This window comes from Lentinula edodes (assembly GCF_021015755.1).
Source record: "Lentinula edodes strain Le(Bin) 0899 ss11 chromosome Unknown C8R40scaffold_39, whole genome shotgun sequence".
Classification (NCBI taxonomy): Eukaryota; Fungi; Basidiomycota; class Agaricomycetes; order Agaricales; family Omphalotaceae; genus Lentinula; species Lentinula edodes.
In genome coordinates, this window is record NW_025764345.1 from 66,633 (window position 1) to 91,332 (window position 24,700).

At 46.0% G+C, this 24,700-nt stretch overlaps 12 protein-coding genes across 12 annotated transcripts; 5 read left to right on the plus strand and 7 right to left on the minus strand.

Annotated features, from left to right (window-relative positions):
- The first annotated feature begins 93 nt into the window (after nt 1-93).
- On the plus strand, nt 94-1,772 carry C8R40DRAFT_568104 (uncharacterized protein). Its single transcript, XM_046235483.1, has 4 exons — nt 94-402; nt 461-495; nt 568-740; nt 812-1,772. Exons 1-4 carry the CDS (start codon nt 176-178, stop codon nt 1,415-1,417), a joined length of 1,041 nt encoding a protein of 346 aa, XP_046082203.1. The 5' UTR covers nt 94-175; the 3' UTR covers nt 1,418-1,772.
- Nucleotides 1,773-1,872: 100 nt separating this feature from the next.
- Nucleotides 1,873-2,827, minus strand: C8R40DRAFT_1239923 (endoplasmic reticulum protein). The gene is made up of 4 exons (XM_046233497.1): nt 2,592-2,827; nt 2,404-2,535; nt 2,205-2,347; nt 1,873-2,149 (listed from the first exon to the last, which is right to left on the minus strand). The coding sequence occupies exons 1-4, from the start codon at nt 2,756-2,758 to the stop codon at nt 2,019-2,021; spliced, it is 573 nt and encodes a 190-aa protein (XP_046082204.1). The 5' UTR covers nt 2,759-2,827; the 3' UTR covers nt 1,873-2,018.
- C8R40DRAFT_1122771 (aspartic peptidase domain-containing protein) lies at nt 2,805-5,221 on the minus strand. Its single transcript, XM_046228870.1, has 8 exons — nt 5,039-5,221; nt 4,502-4,982; nt 4,011-4,435; nt 3,677-3,934; nt 3,583-3,621; nt 3,304-3,519; nt 3,205-3,241; nt 2,805-3,137 (listed from the first exon to the last, which is right to left on the minus strand). The coding sequence occupies exons 2-8, from the start codon at nt 4,837-4,839 to the stop codon at nt 2,993-2,995; spliced, it is 1,458 nt and encodes a 485-aa protein (XP_046082205.1). The 5' UTR covers nt 4,840-4,982; nt 5,039-5,221; the 3' UTR covers nt 2,805-2,992.
- Nucleotides 5,222-5,322: 101 nt separating this feature from the next.
- On the minus strand, nt 5,323-6,400 carry C8R40DRAFT_1208085 (uncharacterized protein; the record flags this gene model as incomplete). The annotated part of the gene is made up of 3 exons (XM_046233173.1): nt 5,323-5,839; nt 5,917-6,317; nt 6,397-6,400. 3 exons carry the CDS (start codon nt 6,398-6,400, stop codon nt 5,615-5,617), a joined length of 630 nt encoding a protein of 209 aa, XP_046082206.1. The 3' UTR covers nt 5,323-5,614.
- Nucleotides 6,401-7,883: 1,483 nt separating this feature from the next.
- On the plus strand, nt 7,884-9,697 carry C8R40DRAFT_1267595 (uncharacterized protein; the record flags this gene model as incomplete). Its single annotated transcript, XM_046233966.1, has 5 exons — nt 7,884-7,991; nt 8,320-8,552; nt 8,924-9,069; nt 9,172-9,589; nt 9,646-9,697. 5 exons carry the CDS (start codon nt 7,884-7,886, stop codon nt 9,695-9,697), a joined length of 957 nt encoding a protein of 318 aa, XP_046082207.1.
- Nucleotides 9,698-10,581: 884 nt separating this feature from the next.
- On the plus strand, nt 10,582-10,970 carry C8R40DRAFT_1055326 (uncharacterized protein; the record flags this gene model as incomplete). Its single annotated transcript, XM_046224997.1, has 2 exons — nt 10,582-10,678; nt 10,807-10,970. 2 exons carry the CDS (start codon nt 10,582-10,584, stop codon nt 10,968-10,970), a joined length of 261 nt encoding a protein of 86 aa, XP_046082208.1.
- A 335-nt stretch (nt 10,971-11,305) lies between these two features.
- Nucleotides 11,306-13,083, minus strand: C8R40DRAFT_1174818 (P-loop containing nucleoside triphosphate hydrolase protein; the record flags this gene model as incomplete). Its single annotated transcript, XM_046232238.1, has 7 exons — nt 11,306-11,349; nt 11,407-11,658; nt 11,711-12,181; nt 12,235-12,610; nt 12,678-12,805; nt 12,869-12,884; nt 12,940-13,083. 7 exons carry the CDS (start codon nt 13,081-13,083, stop codon nt 11,306-11,308), a joined length of 1,431 nt encoding a protein of 476 aa, XP_046082209.1.
- Nucleotides 13,084-13,250: 167 nt separating this feature from the next.
- C8R40DRAFT_1152935 (uncharacterized protein) lies at nt 13,251-15,062 on the plus strand (the record flags this gene model as incomplete). The annotated part of the gene is made up of 5 exons (XM_046229570.1): nt 13,251-13,333; nt 13,380-13,681; nt 13,734-13,794; nt 13,848-14,726; nt 14,781-15,062. 5 exons carry the CDS (start codon nt 13,251-13,253, stop codon nt 14,947-14,949), a joined length of 1,494 nt encoding a protein of 497 aa, XP_046082210.1. The 3' UTR covers nt 14,950-15,062.
- Nucleotides 15,063-17,130, minus strand: C8R40DRAFT_1239929 (uncharacterized protein). Its single transcript, XM_046233498.1, has 5 exons — nt 16,942-17,130; nt 16,806-16,874; nt 16,609-16,665; nt 16,510-16,549; nt 15,063-16,444 (listed from the first exon to the last, which is right to left on the minus strand). Exons 1-5 carry the CDS (start codon nt 17,013-17,015, stop codon nt 15,374-15,376), a joined length of 1,311 nt encoding a protein of 436 aa, XP_046082211.1. The 5' UTR covers nt 17,016-17,130; the 3' UTR covers nt 15,063-15,373.
- A 20-nt stretch (nt 17,131-17,150) lies between these two features.
- C8R40DRAFT_1257036 (uncharacterized protein) lies at nt 17,151-18,658 on the minus strand. Its single transcript, XM_046233783.1, has 6 exons — nt 18,454-18,658; nt 18,273-18,335; nt 17,965-18,021; nt 17,864-17,903; nt 17,665-17,810; nt 17,151-17,615 (listed from the first exon to the last, which is right to left on the minus strand). The coding sequence occupies exons 1-6, from the start codon at nt 18,522-18,524 to the stop codon at nt 17,306-17,308; spliced, it is 687 nt and encodes a 228-aa protein (XP_046082212.1). The 5' UTR covers nt 18,525-18,658; the 3' UTR covers nt 17,151-17,305.
- A 2,234-nt stretch (nt 18,659-20,892) lies between these two features.
- Nucleotides 20,893-21,272, plus strand: C8R40DRAFT_1055270 (uncharacterized protein; the record flags this gene model as incomplete). The annotated part of the gene is made up of 2 exons (XM_046224992.1): nt 20,893-20,986; nt 21,049-21,272. Coding segments are annotated over 2 exons (318 nt in total), but the record flags the coding sequence as incomplete, so codon positions are not given.
- An 856-nt stretch (nt 21,273-22,128) lies between these two features.
- On the minus strand, nt 22,129-24,659 carry C8R40DRAFT_1174823 (uncharacterized protein; the record flags this gene model as incomplete). Its single annotated transcript, XM_046232240.1, has 6 exons — nt 22,129-22,359; nt 22,430-23,066; nt 23,131-23,366; nt 23,428-24,013; nt 24,067-24,433; nt 24,488-24,659. 6 exons carry the CDS (start codon nt 24,657-24,659, stop codon nt 22,129-22,131), a joined length of 2,229 nt encoding a protein of 742 aa, XP_046082214.1.
- Between the last annotated feature and the right edge of the window lie 41 nt (nt 24,660-24,700).

The following is a 24,700-nucleotide window of genomic DNA, read 5'->3' on the forward strand; positions in this document are numbered from 1 at the left end:
TGCGTTCTCCGCCTCTAACCTTATCGCTCACTCAATGGCATTCACCCTGTATTTGTTGTATACCACAGTCGGTTCAGCAACGAAATTGGCTCACCATGAATGATGAGTTGAGTTAGACAGAATGTCAATAAGTTGAGATAAGGAGGTCCGGCACAGGGATCCCTGAAATTTAGTGATGCGGGCGAAAGCGATTATACCAAGTTCAATCCGCAGATTTAGCTCAGTCCCCACAATGTTCTCTCTTATAATTTATATTTCTCCTGTCCGTCGGTTTGGATTCGAACAACGATTAGAGAGCACGTTATACGTGTACTTAGTGACTTCCAGTCTACTGGGTAGTACAAGGCAGTACGTCTACCAGCGTCTACCATGCGGCCATCAAGCTTATCCAGGTGCTCCACCAGGGAAGCCCTTCATCACCCTTCATTACTTTGCGCTACTAAGTACCTGCTATCTTTAGCCGGCAGTGCATATGTACATATAAACAGCAAGAGCGTAAGTAGTGATCCTTAGAAACTGCTGGCCAGCTTCTCTCTCGCCATCGCCTACAATTCTTTTGGACTCCAGAGCCCTCCGTTCAGTGTTCATCTCCTCGTTCACTCGTCTCCGACGTCATATCGTTTGGCTCTTCACCCTTCACCAATCCACAAAACATCTATTCGATGCGTCTCATCGTTACCACGTATATAGCTCTTCTAGGGCTTTTCGCTGCAGTTGCTGTACATGCTGCTCCTTTCAAAGTAAGTCCTCATGCCACAGGGACTTCGTTCCATGAACTCATTGTTTTCCTAATCATGATACTCTTGTACAGGCCTATGACAACAATTTGGTGAACGTTCGACGCTCTGGAGAGATTATAACCCTCTTGGAGTCTCGAGCTGAGCAGAGTCCGGGGGCTCCGGCTCAGATTCAGCAGTCTCCAGATGATCACTCCAAGCTCGAAGAGCCCAAGACAAAGGGGGGCAGCAGCAAGAAGGTGCAATGGCATCCTGATGTAAAAGAACCAACAGAATCCAAGTACGGCAGCAAAAAGATAATAATTACATTTACTGGGGAAGCAGCTGGGTTTGATCCCAAAGGGAAGCCTCTCGCGTCGTCGAGTGCGAATGCTGCAAAGGCTGTGCACGAGCCTCAAGCTGTCGGTGTGCCTCCGCAAATTAGAACTCGATTGAATGAATGGGCGGAAGATCATTTGATGAGAAAGGTGCCGATTGTGTACAACGGCAAGTACATGTTGGGGGACACCGATGCAGGGTTTTCGTTCACGTATAGGTTTTCGGGAGATGTTCAGAAAACCGAGTATCCTGCTAGTCTTCCCCCTGTCTCCCACTCGCCCCCCGCAGCCGCAGCCGCAGCCGAAGACTCCGACTCCTCCTTTGACTACCACCGCAAACAATTCTCTTCCGATTCCGATTGATTGGCGAATGTGCATTTCATGTCCCCGAGTGCCATTCTGACCACCACCACTATGTATCGACTTGCGGATGTAACCCTATGTAACCGGAAACCTTTAAATCCAAGTTGTGCCGCGATGGTCGAATTGTTCCTGTGGAAAGGAAGAATATTCATCTCTGTGTATACTGGGAATGTCAATGTACGCTCGCCTGATGGTGTAACCGTTTAACAAAAGTCGCTTTGGCTTGCAGCGGGAAACTGGACGCATTGTTGAGAACCGCAAAAGACTCCCCTATATCAATGGGCTAGCCTGACAATTGGGAATAGGAAATCGGAATGTCAGAGACCAAGGCAATGGCAATAACATCAAGGGAGCCAGGGTAGAGCATTTAAAACTTGGGGTGTTGTATGAACGTTGGTGGAAGAATTTATGAGATGGGTGCCCAGAGACGATTGGACGTAGGTAGAACTTTGAGTGATGTTAGAACATATCATTCAAACATAACCGTCTTCTTGGTTACAGATTTATACAAAGTGACCTAAAAAGCCGACGATGATTTTAAATAAATACATCCTTCTGGTATTGCTTCCAGTAACCTTTCAAAGCTTCTCGCGTACGAATTCTAATCCTTCTTCTTGTCGGCCTTGCCTCCGGTGACCTTGTTATACTTGTCTGCGAGTTGATTGTATTCTTTAGACTGAGAATCGAACTTGGCCTTGAGCGCGTCGTATTCACGAGCCTTCTTTCCAGCATCTGCACAGCAATGGTAGCTCAACGCTTTGTTTGATTGGCACATGAACGAAATTACCTGAATCACTGGATGGGCTAGCCTTCTTCAGTTTGGCGTATTCTTCCTGGGTGTGAATGAGATCGAGGTTTATGGCAAAGGTGCGTGTGAGGACAAGCGAGAGGAATAGTGTGAAGCCAGTAAGATACACGTTCCTCTGAGCGCTACATCGGAAACCGTTACCACAGCTCAACAAAACGACACGGGTAATAGTACGCACTAGAATTTTCTCGCAGCAAAACTAGTTTCTGTCCTGAGATCTCCGACCGACGGTTGGGTTTTAGCCAGATCCGATTCTGCAGTGATACGGAACATGCGTTGTAAAGCATCGAAGAATAGAATCCCGACAAATCTATGAAATAATTGAAAGATTAACAAATACCACGAAAGAACATTTAGTGAACATACATGAAGCTGATTTTTATCCCGTATGCAACTTTAGCCACTATAGGGCTTTGAGAGAGGAAAGTGAAGACGCGTTTGCGGACAACGAAGGGGAAAGGTATCACTAGCCCAGTGAAAGTCACCATTTCAGCCGCCAAAAGGAGGAAAGTAAGAGAATAGTAGATAGTCATTTTGAACTTGAAACTGAGAAGTGGTAAAAAGACAAGTGTATTTAAGCGTACGTGTTCTGCGCGCACCACTGCGGCTTTTGAATTTTGGTATGACGTCAGCGGATTATATCGACGTCAGCCACAGGCGCTTATTATAATTCGGGCGCTTGTTTATAACAATCTTTGAATTTCCTTCTTATACAGTATGAAATCAAACAACTTCATCACAAAACTATTTCCAGTTGGCCCAAATCTCTACAGACTTCGTCGCCTCAGTGAAGGAGGAGAGCGACGCCTTGCACCATTACCACCGTTGGTGTATGGCGTTCGTTGTGTGAGTGTGACTTCGTCTGTCTCGATGTTAAAGGTAACCACGACGTTGTGTAGGAATGTGTCTCCTCTACAAATGTGAAGCACACCATTAGTATCTAGCTCTTATAATAGACCTGTCCGGACAGGACACTTACAAGATGAATATATTTCCTTCCTCTGCAGGGCCTCCGTCTAGCGTAACAGCGGATGAGCACACCACATACCTATACGCAGAAAAGAAACAAAATCCTCACCAAAAGTCCCACTAGCACACAAATCATTCCCCTCGTCATCTTGAACACCCAGAGGAAGAAGATTATCAGCTGGATCGACTGTGAACTCTACTCCGCCGATGTTGACTGTGAATTCGGGGACAGTGGCGCTACATACGACTACGTAGACGCCTTCGTCTTCGTCTTTGACAGCGGGAGGATCAAAAGCGGCGGCGAATGCATCTGCGACTTGGGTTGCTGAAAGTGAAGTAAGGTTAGTTACCCACGAGATTGCAGGTGAGAAGGGAGAAAACGACTCACGAACGTAGTCCAGGGTGGTTCCGGTGTCTAGGATGATGTCTGCAAAAGATATCTAGTTAACCAAACTGATGTTGACAACGTGATCAAAACATACTGTTAGTTGTACCAAACACCTTTTTATTACCAGTGAAGGACATCGACTCAACATCGACGGTGTAATAAAAGTAAGTGACGCTGCTCCCGTTTTCAGGAAGGAAGCTCGCAGCGTTGTAGCCTTGAACTGGGACAGTCACAGCTGAATCCGTGACGTCTACTGGGGCGATACCACCGAACGCGATGAAGCCGAGATTTTGATCCAAATCGGAGCTGTTCTCAGCCGCGAACGATCCACGGTCGAGCGCTACCGAGAAGACTAAACTCGGAGAAATAGAAATATCCTTGTAAAGACATTCCGATGTCCAAAAAAGGAGGGAAACAACTCCACTTACATGGGTTAGAAACCACTCCTTGTTGGACCGCTGAATAAAACACAGGGTTATACGGAATCTGCGTTTGCGGGAATTCATCGTCGTCGGGATTCGTCCCTTGGAATACACTAGTCAAATTCGGCGACGCCAGCCCCATCAAACCCGTGTTAAACCCATCTCCCTCCCATGCGGCATTCGTCACAATCCCTATTTCCTGATTGATTACCACCATATTTCCTACAGTGACCGTGTCGAACCCCACTGTACCCGTGAGGAACTCGCCGTCGCCGTATTCGATGTTGAAGTTGGTGTCTGGGTCGGCTACAAAAGTCGAAGAACCGTTGACGTCGAACCCGGAAGTGCCAAAGGCGCATTGGGACTGCGGAACGGGGTTGTTATCAAGATCAAAACACGCGAATCCTATTTCTGGAGCCCAGGTATCTGAGCTGTTGATATCAAAGGGTCACTACAATGATATATCATTCATGTACCATGATACACGGTGCACATACCTTCCCGTATCAACAATAAGCAAAAAATCTTGTTCTCCAAACGTCACATTGGTGAGGTATTCCTCATCGAAATCGGACCCTCCGACGATTGTGGTGAAATTACTCCCAGCTTGAGCAGCTTGGCTTTCGCGCAGAGCCTGCATCAGGAACCTCTTCGCCTTCGTCCGAGGGACAGAAGCGGTGATGGCTACCGAGTAATCTGCCGCAGGAAGGGGCGACGAGGGAGTTCGAGGACCTACACTGGATACATGCCTTCTTGTGATTGTGGGCGTTGCAGAGACTGAGAGCGAGAAGAGAGAAACAGCAAGGCTGTAAAGGGTGCGGGAAAGGAGCAGCATGAGGGAATCAGAAGGGATCCAGCTGAAAGATTCATCAAGAAGCTCGAATGGATTTTATGGAGAAGTGCCTATGTATGACGATGGCAGCCACGTCCTCAATGAGTGAGAATATTCGCATGGGTAGCTAGCGACAGCAAGGTTCACTATTCATATGTATGTATCAGAACTTAGAAGTAGATCTTTGCGTATTGGTACTCACTTCGCAGGTGATAGGACCACATGCAGATGCCATTTGTACCAATTGAAACCCTCGTGAGCAAGGGAAGAGAAGCTTTCCGAGGTTCTTGGGCAGATACATATGGAGAAGGGAAGAAGGGCAAGATAAGGATTGAATGGACTTGTGGTTATAGCGTACTGACTACGGCGCTAAGCTATGCACCGTATCAGCGCCTAAATTTTCCCCTTCAGTCACGCTCGCGATTTTCTCAACGTGCTTACACCCTCATAATGCAACATATTTCTGCATCAGGTATTGTTCAAAGTGCTCGCGATTTTCTCAACGTGCTTAAACCCTCATAATGCAACATATTTCTGCATCAGGTATTGTTCAAAGTGTCAGTCCGGCATAAATATCAATACAACATCGCGGCGGGCGACGGAAGGTCTAACAGTTTTCCCTTGTCTTTGACCATATCCGAGTCGGCGGAAGAAACTTGCATCATTGAGGTTACCAATGACAATAGTGAAAGAATAGGAAAGAATGCATGGTTTCCTCCATCTAACTATAAGTACACTCATGTTACTACACACTGAATCGTCGATGGGTACAGCAGCTTCAAACTTTTGCAGCAATAACATCGAGTTTGACCAGATCCGGGGCCCCAGTCAACAACTCGTCTGCTGATCCAAATAAAGCAGCCGCCACTTTGCCAGCGACATGCGCTCCTCTACCAGAATCGTCGGGGAAAAAGTCCACCACGCCAAACGTGTTTGTTCCGGGAAATTCCACGGCATACCAGTATGTCGTCTCGGGCTCAGCTTCCACGAGTGGAATAGCACTCTATGGAATTCGAACAAGTGAATGTCATGTAAGAGTCTCTTCAACAGTCCGCACAAACTTTGATTGTAGCGACTCACCTTCAAAAAATCTCTAACTGCATCGACCTTATCTGGTTTTGCAGTAAACAATACCCTCAGCCCTTTCGTCACTCCTGCTGTAGTACCTTCCCCGGATCCCTTGCTGGGTCTGACGAGACTAACCAGGACATCAAGTTGCGCAATCTCTGGGCTCACATCCAACAAACTCGATGCATTGTCCATCAATGCTTTAGCAATCTGCCCAGTAAGATGCGCTTGGCGACCTTCCTCGGCTGCAAAGGTATCGAATATAGCGTATGTAGGTGGATTGCTGTCTTCATATCTAACTGCAAACCATTCTCTGGTGAGAGGCTCGGATGGGACTAGAGTATATCCGGTATGGAGGAAATCGGTGATAGCTTTGGTTTGGGAGGGTTTTGCGATGAGAGGGACGAGAAGACCTACAGATGCTTTTGGGGGTTAAGTGTGGTTAGAGTAAGTTAAGTAACTTGAAGTCGTTCGAGGTTGCAGGAGACTCACTCATCTTCAGTACTGTACGGACAAGATGTTCTACATTCTCAGAGCCTTATATACAATCTCTCAGAGCAAGTGAATAAACCAATCGGGAGCCTTCAATTTACCACCACACCGACGGCACACAATCGATTGCTTATTACCTCAATTCTTCTACGAAACCTTCCTTATTTCGACAGGACTTCTCACGAATGTTGCTCAAGAGAGCCGGGGGTAAGTAAGTATCATGAGTTCATGAATTCGGGTAATGCTGTATGACGAAGCGAGCATTTTTCTCATCGTTGAGGAGATTGTTACTGAGAGATTTCCAACAGGGCCAACCCATCTTTTGCATTGTCGGAATGTCCTATTCAAATTACACAAGTAATTATTGAACACACTATCAAGACCTATCACCATTCGCTAATGAACCTCATTATCGAAGAATCACCTTGCAGTCTCGACACCTGGATACGTTCATCGCTTGGTATTCTGAAGGTGAGCGATTATAAGCAATCGAAAAGTACTAGTGGTCGAAGAGGTTCGGCATGCCGCATGAGGACATTGGAGTATGATTATTGACACGATTGACTCCGATATCCTGAACATGATTAGGAAGAAACGAAAAGATTGATGTCCTTCACGATATTACTACATATATCCTCCACCGTTGGCAAATGGTGATATGCAAACAGAGCCCAGATAACAGCCACAGCCAGGAGTGCGAACGTATAAATCGTGCCGAATATCAAGGAAAAGATGAACATTGGGGGAAGAGAATCGTGTTCGGATGAAGTATCACCTAAGCCGAGCGCGGAGACCAGTAAAGGAACCATAGAATACTTCAAGAAACACACAAGAGCAATGAGAGGACAGTGAAAAAACGCGCAGAATGGGGAATTGTATAGGGTTGTCGAGCCAATCGTATTCAATGCTCCGATATAAACAACTGATGTTTGAGGGATATTGATTGCTTGCGAATGTTGTGCAGGAGAGTACAGTATTCGTAGGAATGCGGTTTCGATGTCGGCGATACAAGTGGATTGAGGGGCGAATTCCAGAGCTTCCAGGTCTACTTTCGAAGGATCGACTATCACTTGAGTGCAGACCCGCGCACAGACATTGACGCGCTTCTTGAGGGCTCTTGAAAAAGACGTCAAAAGAAGAACTAAGGGTAGAAGGATGCAGATTTCGAGTTTGAGCCCATACACGACCCGAGGGATTTGAAGGAGAAGGGTAGTAACATCGGCGATTGAGGCGGCTTTGATGTCCCGATACAAATACGATAGAATTCTCTTGAACTCGCTAGGATTCATCAGAGATACGGCAAAGGGTTGAAGCGAAAACTTCACCTGGCTGAGAATGGTTCGAATGTATAAAGCCACAATATTTCGCCTAATATGCAAAGCCCCGGATGCAAGACGAGTAATAGAAGGAGTGTCTAGTGAAGAATCCGCCTATTCGGCGACGTAAGCTATTGGAACAATGAAGTGAGTACCCACTTGAAGCCAGATATGTCTGATTCTCATATTCCAGGTCTTCTCCACATTGTGGACCAATATTATCCATGCCCTGCGGCCCAGAACTTCCTCAATTCCCCCCTCAGAATCTATCCCGGGCGAGTAGGTATCATTATTCAATATGGCGAGTGTATGGTAAAGGCTCTGAGATGAAAGCTCTATTTCTTCCGAAAGCTGGTCCTGATTAACAGTAGGTCTTGAAAAGTTCGCCTATGTTTCATTTCGCTCACCATGAATCAATTTTGAGCAAGACAAGAGGGGACGAGTCGGAGGAGGGCAATGAATTCCTTCGAGTTCCTATATCGATTAGTCGTCGATGATGCAGTAGGCGCAAATAACACCAAACAACAGTTATGATTTGTAAATTTACAGAAACTCTCAAGTGCCAGTGGCCACCTTTCTAGTCATCAAGTAGCCTGCAAATGTACAGCTGCCCTTACTAGCCCTTACTACTCTGGTGCCGGATATCACCTCGAAAACGCCCCTGGGCTTGGATTTTCAGTTCCTCCCGTCACAAAAGTCAAAATCGAAGTTCTCGAAGTATTTCAACCCATCAACCCATCGACCCATCGCGATATCACCAGCGCTTAAAGTTGCGTTGACGAATGCATCACGCTCGCCCTACCTCCCGTCGACTTTGGATCTCGAAGTCTATGACAGACAGTACGTAAAAGACTTGCGTGAATTCTATAATGCTCCAGAGTTATAGAGTCTGAAAAATCCTTTCACGCATGGGCATGTTCAAGTTCAGAATCAGGGATGTACCCGTACCGCATAACTTACCCAAATCTTCGATACAAGCGTCCTGCCACCATTCTTTAGGTGATAACTACATACATTGCATCAAGCACTAGGTAGGGTATAGCAGAAAGCACAAGGTTGATAAAATATAAAGTACGTAGTGCGGTCCCGATCCAATGTAAGCCCGTGTCATCTTGTACCGTTCAGTAACCCGGCTAATGTTGAAATAATCAAAGACGAGGAAAGTCGTTCGCTCTTCATAATCAGTCATAATCCATATGCGATTTATACAGCCTCGGATCCCCGGGCCCGAAAATTTTCATGTATACTGCTATCGGGAAGGGGCCTCAGTGTAGTGCCGATGGTGAACTTGATATTCAAGCATCTGCAAAAGAAACTGAGGCATATCTCGCCACACTTCTTGGGTCTTATTATAAAAGTGAGCTCTGTATATGAGCGATTGGTATCTATGCAGGGTAACGAAATTCCCGCTTTTTTGGTAGAACACGGTTTCTCGTCGAATCACCCGAGGTTCAAACAGACCACCGGATGGCTGTAGCAGAAGTGCCTGGGATTTTGCTGGAGTACGTGGAGGGCCAAAGGCTAGACACATTCTCTGCAGATGCACTTTCTCCGACGCGTTGCCAAAAATGTGTAGACGTTGTGGTGGAGCTTGGAGACAGAGGTGTATTGAACAAGGATGTGCGTCTGGAGAACTTCATTGTACCATCGAATCCTGGGGTATCTGGATCACCGAAGACATGCCGCGAAGCCGTCATCATTGACTTTGCGCAGGCGCGTCTAAGATGGCAAGATGAAGACGACGAGCAGTGGAAAAGAGTGAAATGGTCTACAGATGAAGAGGGTGCTGTTGGATATGTTCTACAGAAAAAGGGCGGCTGGGCATACCAGCCGACCTATCGTTACATGCTGTTACATGGTATTAATAGAAGATTGAGGTTGGTTGCTGGACTTGAATGTTTACTTAGCTTCCCCTCTTTCATTTTTATGCTAGTGGTTCGAATTATTCTCGCGATAGTTGCATGTCCATTATTTTCAATAAGTAGATGGTTTCTACTCATACTACAATACTGATGTGACAAATCATGTGTGCACTGTAGGACTAGTTGAATCTCACAAAGGTAAGGAAGACAAAGGACGAATTTCATGTATTAAAAAGATCATAGCTATGACAAGCCACACCCTAAAGACTAGACCGGAAACTGCCCCTATTTGAGGGTGAAACCTCCCCAAGCGAACTTTAATCATATAATTGATTATTCACCTAAAGGGCTTGGTAACCAAGCCATAAGGACAATGCGGGACTGATGGGCTTCTTTGCTTATAGTTTTTGAGTTTCATGGAATCGTACAGATTACGATGCACCAGAGTTGAGAGAATTGTCACTTCTGTATTACTTGTTCCAATGAGTGCTTTCCCTTTCCCCAAAAGCCACTCTTGGAAGCAAATCCATTGCATCTACCTGTGTCCTATGCAAAGCTCATATTGGAACAGATTTTAACCTCCTTGCTTAACAAGGTGATGCCCCATAGTATGTGTATCTTTCCTAGAATCCTATCCGACCCCGTACATTGATGAGGATTGATGAGTGTCCCTTGTTAAAAGACATGAGACTTCAAGCAATGATGAACAAAATCAACTCACTGTATAGAGATAGGAACTGGGGGGATCTCGTTTGTCTGGTAGACCGAGCAGATCATTGTGACAAGGCCGCTGTTACCTTCTAAGGTGATCAAAGCTGTTCAGCGGTCAAAGTAAACGTACTCATCCAAGTACATTACCACATTTAGATACAATGAAACGATGGGGTTTAGCGCTCTCATTTAAGCTTAAGGTTCGAAAGGCGTCAAACTTCAACCCATCCTTGTTTCTTACTTGCGCCATCCCCACTAAAGTCCAACCAACCAACCAACCGCACATATCGATAGAGATGCGTCTCACAAACGTCCTCGTACCTGTCCTGTCAGTCCTCGCAGGACTACAAGGTGCAAAAGCAGGTCTTATCGCGTACGGGCTTTGCCAGACTGGTAAGCAGTTTCCATGCCAGCTTCCGAGATAACAACGATGGGGACTTACCGTTGACATTGACATGGTTCCGTCGCTCTCGGTCGCTGCTCTTTGTCTCTTGATCACGGTCTCGATCTTCGTCTTGCAGGATGCAACACCGTCGCGGGCGCCTGTTACGCTGCCGCAGGATTCACCTTTGGCACGGTCATCGCTGCGCCTGCTACACCTGCTGTTATCTTGGGGTGTAATGCGGCCCTTGGGACTTGTTCTGCCATGTGTGCTACCGTGGCTCTTCTAGCCCCGACCCCTTGATGATACAATATCTTGATGAAGATCATGGTCAGTCTGCTTAACTTAATGTGGTATATACTTTGCGGTCAGATCTCATTGACATTTTCGTCTCTTGAACAGCTTTCGAGATCCGTCCGAAGTACTACCCACTGGAGGGCCTTTGTACGAAGTAGTAAATATATTGTTGTTGTAGGGATAGGAAAATGGACGTAACCTGTATACCAATTATTTGCGGAGCTAGAGATGCATTCGGAAGTTCGGTCCCACTCAATCAAAGCAAGGCACGAAGGTATGTAATTAGCATTGCAGTATTTGCGGTCAGTGGAAGCACGCCAAACATGATATCAAACGATAAATTAATCTACTTCTAATACCGTACCCCGTTGGACACTGCCCCAACCTTGTAGAAGAAAGATTAGTACAGACACTTGAACAGAAGCGGAACATTTTTACTCACCGACTAATCGCCAATGTTTCTCAATTCTACGAGAGAGCGCAACCTTCTCGCCCACCTCAGTGCATGCCGGAGACGTAAGCTGAATCTTGGCCAAATCAGCCTTCACACTGAGAACACGACCGCCGGTTGATGTAGAACCGATGTTGATAAGGAGAAGCTCGTTTTTTGCCAGTTTGGAAACCTTGGTCTGTTTTTTATCTTCCGTCTTAACACCAAGCAGACGACGAAGAAGGAATAGACTGATCTCAAGTTCTAGATCCGAGCGGTGAATTTCTCGCAGAAAAGAATAATAGAGACAACGAACCAGTGTAGATTTTGGGAAGCTTTCCGACAGCTCCCAAAACTTGACCTACTAATCTATCTGCTCTGCAAAGTGTAGGGTCGATTCGAGTACCGACACCAATTAGTCCACCGGGGACAGCAAATTGTAGGAGGTTGTTCTCTGCGTGAAGAGACATGATTCGACTGAAGATAGGCTGACATTTGTTTCGACCTTGACTATCCTTTGTCACGATGCCGGGCCTGATTTCGACTTCCATTCCTAACCGAAGGACCCCGGTAAGAATGGAACCACCAGCTACACCGCCTTTAAGCTCGTCGACTTCAGCTCCAGGTTTGTTGACGTCAAACGAACGAATGACAATGAGTCTTGGGTCCGAGGTGAAATCCCGAATAGGAATGGGTATACGCTTTACGATGTACTCGTTGACAGCATCGATGTTATATTTCAATTGAGCAGATATCGGGACAATGGGTGATGATTCAGCAACGGTTCCTATGATTTTTTAAGCTTTGGATGGAGCTATACACGCTGAAAAAATTACACACCTTTGACGAATGCTGCGATACTCTTCTGGTGCTCTAGCGCTTGGCTCTCTTTGATCAGATCGACCTTGTTTTGGAGGATGATGATATTTTCGAGCTTCATGATCTCGACTGCAGCAAGATGTTCAGAAGTTTGTGGTTGAGGACAGGTTTCGTTTCCTGCAACTAAAAGAAGCGCTGCGTCCATGACAGCGGCACCGTTGAGCATGGTAGCCATGAGAATATCGTGTCCGGGACAATCGACGAACGAAACGTGTCGAATTAGTCGCATACGATGTCCACATCCTGGGCGTTCACAGGGAGGATTATCTTCCTTGTCCGACCGATATGACCGGTAACAGCCCGGCCTTGGGCAAGCTTCGTTTTCACATTTGTAGATCTGATAAAGGCAATGTTTAGCGTCGATGAGTAAGAAAAAAAAACACCAAACGTTGGGCGTAACGTACTTTAGCATTGGCATAACCCAGTTTGATCGTGATATTCCGCACAAGCTCGTTCTTAAAACGGACAGTCATGACTCCCGATATTGCCTTCACTACTGTTGATTTTCCGTGCGCGACATGTCCAATGGTACCTACGCAACAAGGCCGATCGACTCATCGATAAATTCCATCCCAAAGTTCAAAGCAGCGCGTACCGAGATTTATTGTAGCCTTTCATGCTTGTTAGCACCCTTGATCCTTTCTGATCTCCAATTGTGTAGCTTACCTGTTTAGATATAACCTCAGGCGAAAGAGGTGTTAATTTCGATGGGTCTATATCAATTTTCGGTACATCATCGACGATGTCTTCATCCTCGGCATCGGAGTCAGAATCCTCTTCACGTTTCTGCAGTGTTTCTTCGTCGGCCATACTTTCTTCGTTTTTAGTGAAAGTGATCAATGAATATGGATGGTCCTGGTTAGCAAGATGACTCCCCTCTCTCAGAGCACGTGCCTATAGACGCCCTTTCACTTCTACCTCCATTATTCTTAATCCAGATCCTTCTCGCCTTCCTTCCTTCCGACTCTGATCAAACAATGAGCGAATACGTACCTACTATCGATGATATACGCCTCAAAATGTGCTATATCTGTCGAGAGGAAGAGTCTTTCGACGGTAGGTCTATCACAAGTTAGGTATTTGTACTCTCAATTGATACTCAACAGTTCCTTAGAACCCTCTGATCCTCCCCGCGCCTGGACACATCCCTGCAAATGTACATTAATTGCCCATGAAGCTTGTCTGCTCTCCTGGATCGAAACTGCTCAAGCGAAACCGTCCGGCCGCGATGCACTCAAGTGTCCACAATGTGCAACTCAATACGAGATAGTGCACAGTGGAGGGCAATTTGGTTTTCTACAACGAAGCGCTTGGAGAATGCTTACTGATGTGAATATCATCGTGGGGTACATGGGCAAAATGTTCCTCATTATGGTGCCTTCGACAATACTTAGTGTTGTAGGGGCAGGCAAGTTAATTCTCCATTTTATCAACGTCCTTGTTCATAAATTTTATTCTAGGTACTTACTGGATGCTAACAAAGTATGGTGCATATTCCATACGCGAATTTTTTGGAAAAGAGTAAATGACTTGAAGTTCAATTTGCCTAGCGCAACTGATTTCCTTATTTACAGAGTATACGACGCTTTTCTAACAGACGACTTGTCCAAGTGGCCATGGAGTGCCTACATCAATCTTCCTCTCATTCCTGTATTTCTCGTCGCCTCTCGCTTCGAGACAAGATTCAGCTTTCTCCCAATCGTCTCAGCCCTCCTCGAATGGCCAAACCTTTACGATCGCGGTCTACAGAGTCCTGCCAACATCGAATGGAACACCATAACCGTCTTTCCGCCTTCACCGTATACTGTTGGATTCATTCTTCTTCCACTAGTTCGCTTCTTGTATAATAAAGCACTGAAGAGGGTCACTAAGTGGGTCCTAGGGGCTCGGATACCTACTGTGGATGGGGAAGATGAAAATGCATTGATGGTTGTCCGTCTGAGGGGCGCTGCAGAGAATGGAGAGCCTCCCGACATTGACAATGCAGACGCAAATGAACCAGGTGCTGACCAAGCTGTCAACCAACCCCGATTGGAGGACCCAGTAGCCGAACACAACCCAGCTGACCAAACCATCACCATTTACGCCTCCCCGTTAGGCCGCAAGCTTGCCGGTGCACTTCTTGTACCAATGGTCGCCCGACACATGGGCAACATCCTCTTCCATCTCGCGCGTAAGCCAGGTGTGCTTGCGCGGTATCTACGATATATCCTTGCTATTGGACCGAGGTCTGCTCCGAATAGATCATGGTGGGATGCGAATTCACTTTCCCCATCTTCATATGCGAGTCGGAAGGCTGAGCCAGGATCATCATTGAGCTTTGGAGTCGGGAATTATAGGTGGAACTTTGATAAGAGTGGCTCAACAACCCTTGGGAGTGATGTTCCTTGGAAGGACGTATTGCGCGCACTGTGGGGTGGATCAAAAGCTTGGGCAGAGTTTGATCCTATATGGTATACAATTTCGTGTCTATATCTTGCTTGTTTTGATCTGACAATAATTTTTAGGTGGAGAAATACCCTTGGGTTTGGCATCTTTGTAGTCGCGAAAGACGCTTTGAATCTCCTTCGTTTATGGCTCGTCAAGCGCGAGCGAGAAACTAGGCGAATCAAGAATCGCGATTTTGCAGGAGTTGATATTACGGGGCTCGACTTAATTGAGAGACCAATGGATTAGTTGCTGCCTACTGTATAGTTGAACTGGCGGACTTGATCAAGTCTACCCTCATTGAAATCTACTCGAAATGTATGTAGCCTTGAATACTTGCTCAATCTATAAAATCAACGACTATACATATATATGGTGAGTTCGAATTCATGCATGTATGTATGGTCAACTTCGGCATCCGAAGCCGCAGCGCGATACGACAACAGCAAGAAAGTAAGTATAACGACAAGGAAACATTACAACTATATGTACGTATCATATCCGCATGCTTGCAGCGTACAAGATTGAACAAGTCAAGGAGTTTCGTCATTTCCCTGTACCAGCTGACATTTAGTCCAACACTTAGCCCCCCTAGTACTGAGTACTCTGTGTCATGTACGTTGCAAGATTTTGTTCATAACTTTGGCGCATTTTCATTTTGGTGCTTGCTTCGTCACGGATCCTGTTTTTCATGCACCTCCGCCTCCGCCTCATGGCCGATATTCTCAAACGGTTCTCTAGGCGGGGTTTTCGCATAATTATCTGCCTCAACATCAACCATTTCGACGGGAGGAGGAGGACCCGGTGGAGTTCGAGCGTAATCTACACGTTCTGTAAACTGCATGTTCCGAGGTGTTGGGGATTGCGCTGTCTGATCAGCTGGAATTCGTGTTTGGGTAACGGGAGAGGGCGACCTTCGATTTGAGTAAGATGATGAGCGCCATGAACGAATAGGGGTGAATTTTTGTGTCGATTCATCGTCGGGATAAGGTACTTGGCGGGACGAATGATGCAAATTCGTGCCAACCTCGGTCAAATTTGTCGAAGGCCGATCCCAGCTACATTTTTCGGTTATTTCTCTTGATGCACTGCCAACTTTTTCAGCTGCAAGAGCAAAGGAAACATCTCCGGCACGGGTTGACGCGTATCGTGAGGCGCGGGAGGTTCGTGCCGAGGGCGGAGTACAAGAGCGCGACGTTCTTGCGTCCTTATGAACAGGACGATGATCGGTATGTTGATGGTCCGTAAAACGTGAATCCTCCTTCCTTCGCTCACGATGCGGTGCTGATTCCGAGTCCCAGTTCCGTGACCGTCTTTCTGGGAATATATCTTGTGGTTGCTGTGGTTCGTAATGTCTACTATCCCAACTCGAAGCCAACCTCTTATGTGGATCCCCATTCCTTCCACGATTCGGATCACTCCGAATTTCATATCCATGATTATACCGCTCATCGTCCCGATGTCTGCGTTTAGTGTCGATTGCATGATAATTCGAGTGGGCTCGAGCATCGTTGTTTCGAGAAGCTATGTCGGAGATCTCTCTGTTTGAATGATGATTATTGTACTGATCGCGTTCAAGGAAAGAAGAATCATATAAATTTGGTATTATCCGTGTCATTCCGGAGGATACGTCTCGACGACTTGGAAATGGACTGCGGCTTCTTGATCGATTAGATATACGGTGTTGAGAAGGATAGGATAGCGGAGCATGAGGGTCATCTTGATTCGGAGGATGTTCAGCCCACTGTTGAGTATGGTGATCATTCAAAACCAATCAAACGAATGCTCAGATGAACGAAATAGACTCACAGCGATCTTCAATAAATATCCTTCAACATAGGTATGATTCCTAACGTTGAGATTAGCCGTCTATAAGGTGACATGCAACTTGAACGAAATCAAACTTACAAGCTTTTAAGAGCATCGTCCGCGTCACGACTGGATAAGAATTCCACGAAAGCGTATCTGTTGAAGTGAATCGTATCAGTAATGGCAGTCAGTCGTTGTTAATTTCGTCTGGTAAGAGAAAAGATCATCTTCGATCCACTGCTACGCTTGAACCACAACACTCATACAGGGTATAAAGTATGTTTAAGAGGACTTACGGATTGTTACTGTTATGAGTGCGTCCTTTCTTCGGGGGCATAATGTCGCATCGTGAAATGCGGCCATACCTGATATGAGTTTTAAAGTTGCTCGTGAATATCTTTGGATACAGTTGGAGGTCTTCAAAGTTCAAACCTTTCAAAAACCTCTCCTAGCTCCCGAGCCCGCGTAGTAGGGCCAAGACCAGCAACAAAAAGAGTTGTGAGCATTGTAACGGGATGCTAAAGTAGCAACATTCCAGGATTTACGTAGATATAGTCGAAGATGTCGAGCCGAAGGATAAACTTTAACTTGGGCTAAACTCAGGCTAAAACTGAATCGAGGACTCGCAGCACAGCCACCTGTTCACTATAGACGTTATTTATTTAAACAATTTTCATGTAAAGTACTACAGAAAGTATGATATTGATGTACTAAGTATCCGAATCGAGACGATAATGCAGCAGTTCGGATCACTTTCGAATTTGACAACGGAGCAGGTTATGACTATAGGACAAACTCAACTATCCAAAGGCGCTCCCGCATCTTCACGACGATAGACCTCCCTATCATCATCATAGTCCCTGCTCCTATCCGCGCGGTCCCTACTACTGTTTCTGCGGTCCCTGCTACTATCTTTGTGATCCCTACTGCTTCCCTTGTAGTCTTGGTCACTATCTCTGGCATTTTTATACTCTCTATCATTCCCAGAATCCCTGCGATCACTTTGGTAATCATCCACAGCAGCCATCGGAGTCGCATATAGTGGCGGTGGCGGAGTCCTTGCTTCGTCTCTGTTTCTCCCTCTTGAACTATGTCTGCGCCTATCGCTGTCGAACGATTAAGGGCAAGAAGACATGGCTAAGCAAGAGAACGCACCGAGGCTCTGCATCTCTATCTCGTCTACGTTCAGGGCTTCGTCTACGAGGGCTGCGAGAACGAGCGCGAGAGTCACGGTCTGAACGAGAGGGTGGTGCGGACCCATCCGACACACGCCAAGCGGCAGATGGAGGCTTTCTTGCCCACTGGGTAGAATGTCTTAATATGAAATGACTCTCGGCTGACATGATAAACTCACCTGGACACTCAATCGGTGACCTTCAAAATTCCTGTCATGCCTAGGGAAAATTCGACTGGGTAAGGATTCAACGGCAAATATGTGTAAGCATATCCACACACATTTCATGATATGCATTTTCAGCGTCGCGTCCTTCTCTGAATTCCACAAACGCATAGCTGTTTAAGGCTTTCGTTGAGCATTCGTGAGTTGAGAGCGCAAATGGAAGAGGCGATCGACGCGTGGCGAACAACGGAGGAATTCAATTATTACAGCGTATTCAAAAACCTCGTAACCATTTGTCCCATGTCGTAGGACAATGTGGTTCTTTTCGACATCAAAGAAAGACTTCACAGCCATCCTTAGTCTTTCGAAACAAACCACGTAACATGCAAAAGATATCCAAAGAGATCAAACGCGTTGCACTCACGGAACGGTCCTTGAGTGCGAATGGCGAGGAGCAGGAACATCACAGCGAATTAGAGGCCCAAACCTAGAGAAAAAAGGTCGTCAATAATTAAATTGCAGGAAACTTGATTGCAAAGGAAAACGTAATGGGTCTATACATTCGAAGAAATCAACACTGAAGCAATTGTACGAAATAAACACACCTTTCAAACTCGAGGGCAAGCTCGCGAGCGCGAGTACTTGAAGAAAAACCGCTCACGAACAAAATTCGCATCCTTTGACGATTCCTTTTCTGCTTGAGTTTGATAGAACGATGATCAACGTCTGAGGCACTCGACAGTTCCGAAGGAGAACAATGGAAAGAAGGTGGAAGTGGAATGAGGGTTTGCAGTGATCAAGAACGTCAAGAAAATGGAGCAAAAAAGTTAGCACAGTCGGAATTTCATTCGGCGGCGATGCCGATCCGGAGGCCGACATTAGATACTTTATTTGGTTAGTCAAAGCGTAGAATTTCTTTACAAACGTGGAAAGCTCAAATAATGATGATCGAAGCCTATCAATACTAATATACATAGAAGACGGGTAGTATGAGAGAGAGCTGCGTGGTGCCAATGTGGTTATAGATTTATATCGATACAGTGAGAACAGTTAAAAGGTTTAAGTGTTAGGTAGAAATAATAGCCTCTGGCAGCTTTTGAGCTACCACATTATGAGCAAGACCATAGGTAGGATAAGGAGATCAAGTTCAAGTCCGAAGATATGCACAGAACAGATGATGAGGAACGGTTGCAGAAGCTATTCCATGGGATGCATTTATTATATCCCGCCATCAATGGATTCGAGTCTTACAACCAGGACAATCCATACACGCTGTCAATGGACTCGAGTCTTCCAACCAGGACAATCCATCCACGCTAACAATGGAATCGAATCTTCCAGCCAAGACAGTCCATCCACAGTTATAAGACATTTGAGTGGACTCCAGGAATGCGCCTTGAGCGTATAGCCAACAATCTCGTTCTCAATTCAGGAGCACAAACGACGTGGCACTAGCGATATCTGACTGGACGAGGCTCGTCCCTGGTGGTTAATGGACAAAAACGAAATCCTCTTGTAACGCCGTCAGCGTTGATAAAGTGCGGATCAGTAGTGTAGCCTGTTCGGCGACCAAGATCTGCAATACTGCGCACTACGTTGGTAGGCGAGCGAATCGGAGTAAGCATGAGCATTATCATCATAAAAAGCTAATGCAGGATTGAAGATGGCAAAACAAAGGAAAAGAGATCGAAAGCGAAGAACCTACGTCTGTGACTGTGCGTCCTTCGTGAGGTTGTGGAAGCTGGAGAACGGTGGTGGTAGCTTCTGGAGGATTCAATTCTGGGGTTGGTGTCCTTTGAGATTGAACTGTTCCGATATCCTAAAGAGACTTGCACATCGCGTCTGTATTGCATTCAGATACAATGAGTATAATTTGAGAGTATGCGCGAGTGTTTTATACCTTAGGGAAGCAGCACAAGCTTACTGGGTTTGGAACAACCTTGACTAGCGTTTTCGAAACTCAGTAAAAGTTTTGTAGGCGAAGAGAGGCGAAGTCTACATTCCAAAAACAGTATCCGAAAGCACAGCTTTGACCGAACACTCACCCGCACGTGAAAACTGATGAGTAGGATGGCAATGCATGAATATAATAGAGAATGGCAGTAGCGTTGTTCTAAAATCACAACTATTTACTGGAGCAGGAGGACTCGACTCCCCATGGTCAGAACGATAGTTGGAGATTCCATGAAGCATAGAAAGGAGTCGAATAATGTGTCCTCAGGCAAGCGTCGTGTTGATCCTAGCTTCTACTAGCTTCTACCATGTACATTTTGAGTTAGACATCCGGTTGTAGCCTGGTTGCAAGAGTTTGAAAGTTTGAACTTCGAGGCTAAAAACTTCCCCATGAGCCCCTCTCACTGCTGGGACAGGCAGGCATCGAACACGATCACGCACATTTTCCCTCGCACGGACCACTTTAGCACAGTCTAATAGTGCGCCACAGTGCGCCACATTACTTCGTCTTTTTCTGTTTGCATCCAACAATATCTTCACCTTCCCATATCCTACACTGCGAACATCTTTTGAAAACATGAACTCAAGGAGAACCGGTGTACCTGATGACGTTATCACTCTCTTGGGTGAGTTCTGAAACGACAATATAACTTCGTATACCAACCACGATGCATACAGGTATTAGTACGATATGGTGCGACTTGACTGTCGATGAATTCAGAAACAGGGATTTTGGACCCTCAGAGGACCATTATCGTGCAATTTCTACTTACTGTTTGCTCAAGGGCGGACACGTAACTGTAGTCCAAGGTCCAGTGCGCGCCTATACAAGTAGATTTGAGGATCCAGAGGCAAGATGCCTTGAATCCGAAAGTGGGGACTACAAAGAGTTGGAGATCGTAGTGCGCATACTATCTTTATGGTGGAGGCACGCTGATACTATCGTTTTTGGTTTTTAGCGATCTCTGCTTGATACGATATCATTGGACTCCACGTACTGGGCTCATCTCCGCTATGATGAGAAGACCGAGAAATATAGTTTAACTGCAGGTAAACGGCCTGTTTTGAACGACTGGTACGATGAATTCCCGGTATTTCTTCCCCTCGTACCCGAAGAGGACATAGAACTTGTCAAGTTCCTGAATCACGAGATAGCAGAAGGTGTTTGGAACGGACAGACAGTTGGTGAGCACCTCCAACTTGCTTTTCTAGCAGTAGATATTCATACCCTGGCATCCTACAATAAGATGTCTTCATAGCTTATGAGGATGAAGTACAAGCATTAATCGTGAAATCCACGAACATCTTCTACCATTCTCAGGGTTTAAATATTACCTTTAAGCCTCTTGCTCATATTACCCGCAAGAGTATGATTGTTGGCATTATCGTTGAACGGACAAGAGGAAGACCTCTGCAGTATAGAGATCGAGCTTTGGTGAATATGAATCACAGGATATTTGCTGAGATCTAACAATGCTCATACAGATGTATGAAACCTTCACCAAGATGCAGGAGAATGGCCTGTACATGTATATCCCTCCACGCTTGGAACCATTTCCAGAGATGTTTCTGGTCTGTGATGGAGTGCTTCGGCTCAATACTCACGATTTATGCTTTTTTGAGCACGTTGATCTTGAGGAAGGACAGTCCATTCAAGACCTCAATGATAATCCCGACGGAAAAACAGTTTACAACGAGCCTGAGATACTTCACATTCTGGAAATGTTGAAAATCCCTGATTCTTTGTTTACACCAACAACCTTGCTCAGTCCTCTCACATTTCCAGTCATATCACATCCTCAATCACCAGATTTCCCCTTCCCCGACTATGTGGAATCGCTTATCCGTGGATGGATCCGACAACATATCAAGACTGACAAGTTTAAGTATACCCCTTGGCTTGGCGAGGTGTCGTTCGAGCTTGAGCCAGGAGCAGAAGAAGAAATTGCATTGAGCAAGCAAAGTAAACCTAGGAAAGCGCTGGAATTACGAAACGTGGATCATCGTCCCCGGAAAAGGACAAGAACGATCCTTGTCGCAACCTATACTAATGTCACAAGGGATACAGAAACTTCTGGATCCATTGTAGAAGTCGAAGACGAGAATGATGAAGGGCATAATTCGAGAAAGGTTGAGGGAGAAGGGATAAACCGGAAAAGGACTAGGATCTGACAGTCAGAAACTTCTGCGATGCGAAGTTTTTAGACCTGCGATTCAACCTATGACAATTCAATATTACCATTCCCCCAGCTTATGTACTAGTGATACAGATAGATGTAGATTATGATACAAGTTGAAAAACGAACCAGAATGACATTCCGAACCATCTACTCTTCGTCAGAAGAGTCCAGATCAACCATCCCTTCCCCACCGGCGCCCGCGTCATTGCTTTGTTCGGCCATTTCTACATCTGTGCTCCTCATACTTGTGTGTAACGCAGCTTTGAATCTTGCCGGCTCAATCGCAGGCTTAAATACCCCCGACCGAATCTTCGGACCTGGTCGTGGACCGAGATTGACTTCCTTTCGTGAGTTTTGCAGGGTTGCGAGATCAGCCAGCTACATATAAGAAGGACATAAAAATTCACATAAGAAATCCGAGACAAATTAGAAATGAAAAGGGGTTAACCTTTCTTTGGACATCCACATTACTTTGACGATGCGGTCCAAGCTTCATCGCGACAGGATCAAACCCAAGTGTCTTGATCATCTCTGGACGGTAGCGAGATGCATTGAGTTTTCTTGTCGTCTGATCCTCTTCCGTCTGATCTTCACTGTCATCACTGTCATCATGACAATGTCTCTTCCTCTTTTCGTTCAACTCTTTCCCCTTCTCAATGGTTTTCCTTTTGGTTTTCGAGTCTTTCTCCTTCTTTGCTCTCGAAATTACCTCTCTCGCCTTTAATACACTTCTCATATGACTTGCTCCCCCATCCAGTCCTTGCGCCCTTTCTTTCTTCAACAGCTTCTTCAATAACTCATCTTCTTGTTTTCTCATTTCGGCGCGCTGCGCCCTGGCTTGACCTTCTCTGCCCATCTGTTCAGAAACATGTGCCGTGTCGACGGTGTTGGAGTTGTTAATAACGTGTCCGGAGAGAACATATGTTGCTTCGGGCGCGTAGGACGTCGAACCACCAAACTTGTGTTTGCTTTGAGTTGCTGCTCCACCTCGGGGCAGTAATCCCGTTTTCCGAACGGGGTCGTAGTCAGACGAACTGGAGTTGAATCTTGATTTCACAACGGCTGAGTTGGTCATACCGGATGTACTGCAGCGTTGAACGAGATAATAAGCAACACGATACAATTTTTTTTACAAAGCGTGAAGCTCACCCTACGGCAAATTCCGAACGTGCAGCCCTCCGTCGCTGAACTGCATTCGTGACATGCCATTCACAGACGTTGGAGATCCGCTTGTCACACCAGGAGCCGCATACCGAGCCATCTCGTTTTTGTACCATACACATGCCGAGATCAAGACTACGTCCGATATGAGTTATTGAACTAGCGTTTATCGGAGTAACGGCGAGGATATTGTGGACGGGATGAGGGTTTGATGTAGACGAACTCTAGAAAAACAAGGCAGGAATGAGACTTAGTACTAAGCACATCATATAGTAGGATATGCACCGTGAAAGGTTTCATAATCCTGGGATTCAGCAACGCAATAACATCCCCCTCCTTTAACTTTGCCATCGCCTCAAAAGCGCCTCCGCTCCCACCTCTATACACTTTCCTCGGATGCGCTAATTTCTTGCCATATTCCTCTGTAATTAGATCAACTGCCTCGGCTTCGAAAAGCAATAGCGTCAGGAAGGCGTCCCCAAGGATATGACCTTTACTTTCGCTTGATGAAGACTTCCGAGAGCCGAAGTCGATTAGTTTGACGTTAACGTAACGGCGTCTGGGATTCGGAGCGTCTGAGGGTTTAGATTTGTTTTTCCTAACGATATTGTCCTTGCCTTTGCCTTGACCAGCACTCGGCGCGCCATCCTCGTCCGCCTCTTCTTCTTTCGCGATCCCTACCGGCGGATTCGTATACTTGATAGGTCCGCGCTCAGCTACCACTGCGATAGTTATCCAGTCACCATCCACAGGTACATCGTAACCGGACTTGTCGGGAGTAAGGCTAATAGATGAATAGAGTCGTGAAGGAGACAGGTAGTATCGACCACGTAGATGATCTTGTAAATCTTCGTGAGGTAGAATACGAGATCTAAGCAGTATCGTCAGGACAAATACGTTGTAGAAGTAAATAAAAAAACCTACTTCAGTCGAATACCAGAATTTGGCTCGACACGCTCAAAATGGGGATCATCAAATGGAGGCTTATGCTCTGTTGGTCCAAGTTCAAGCGACTCGATGATTGCAAGGTTTTCATCACGTTTAGACGAGCCAGGTTCAGGTGGTTTGTCTGCGAACGATGATGTCCGCCGAACAGATTTGGACGATGCATCATCTTCGTCCGAATGTAATTTTGAAAGCCTTTGTACCAGTTTTGAGGGTAATGGTTTCGCTGGAATGATACAGTCACCCTGCTCTGCCGGTGTCCTGGTGTGGTTTATGATCGACACCGCAGCCGACAAGACATTCCGTGGCGGTGGAGCAGGTAGTTCTTCGACTTTCCGCTTTTTCCCTAGGAGACAACAGGATGAGCGGCAAATGATAGAACAATATCTCAACAACACACTTGGAGAAGGTGTACGAGGTACCAAGACACCTTGTGTAGTTGACTTCTGCTTTGGGGAAACCGGGGCTAGTTCTTCTTCGTCAGATAGCTGGGATTGGAGCAAGGCGATTTGTTTTCGAAGAGCTTCCTTCTTTTGCTTTTCCTTCAAAGCTTGGTTGGCAACTGACTCCATTTGAAGAACTGACACGGTTGTAGAGAGACCTAATTTAAATT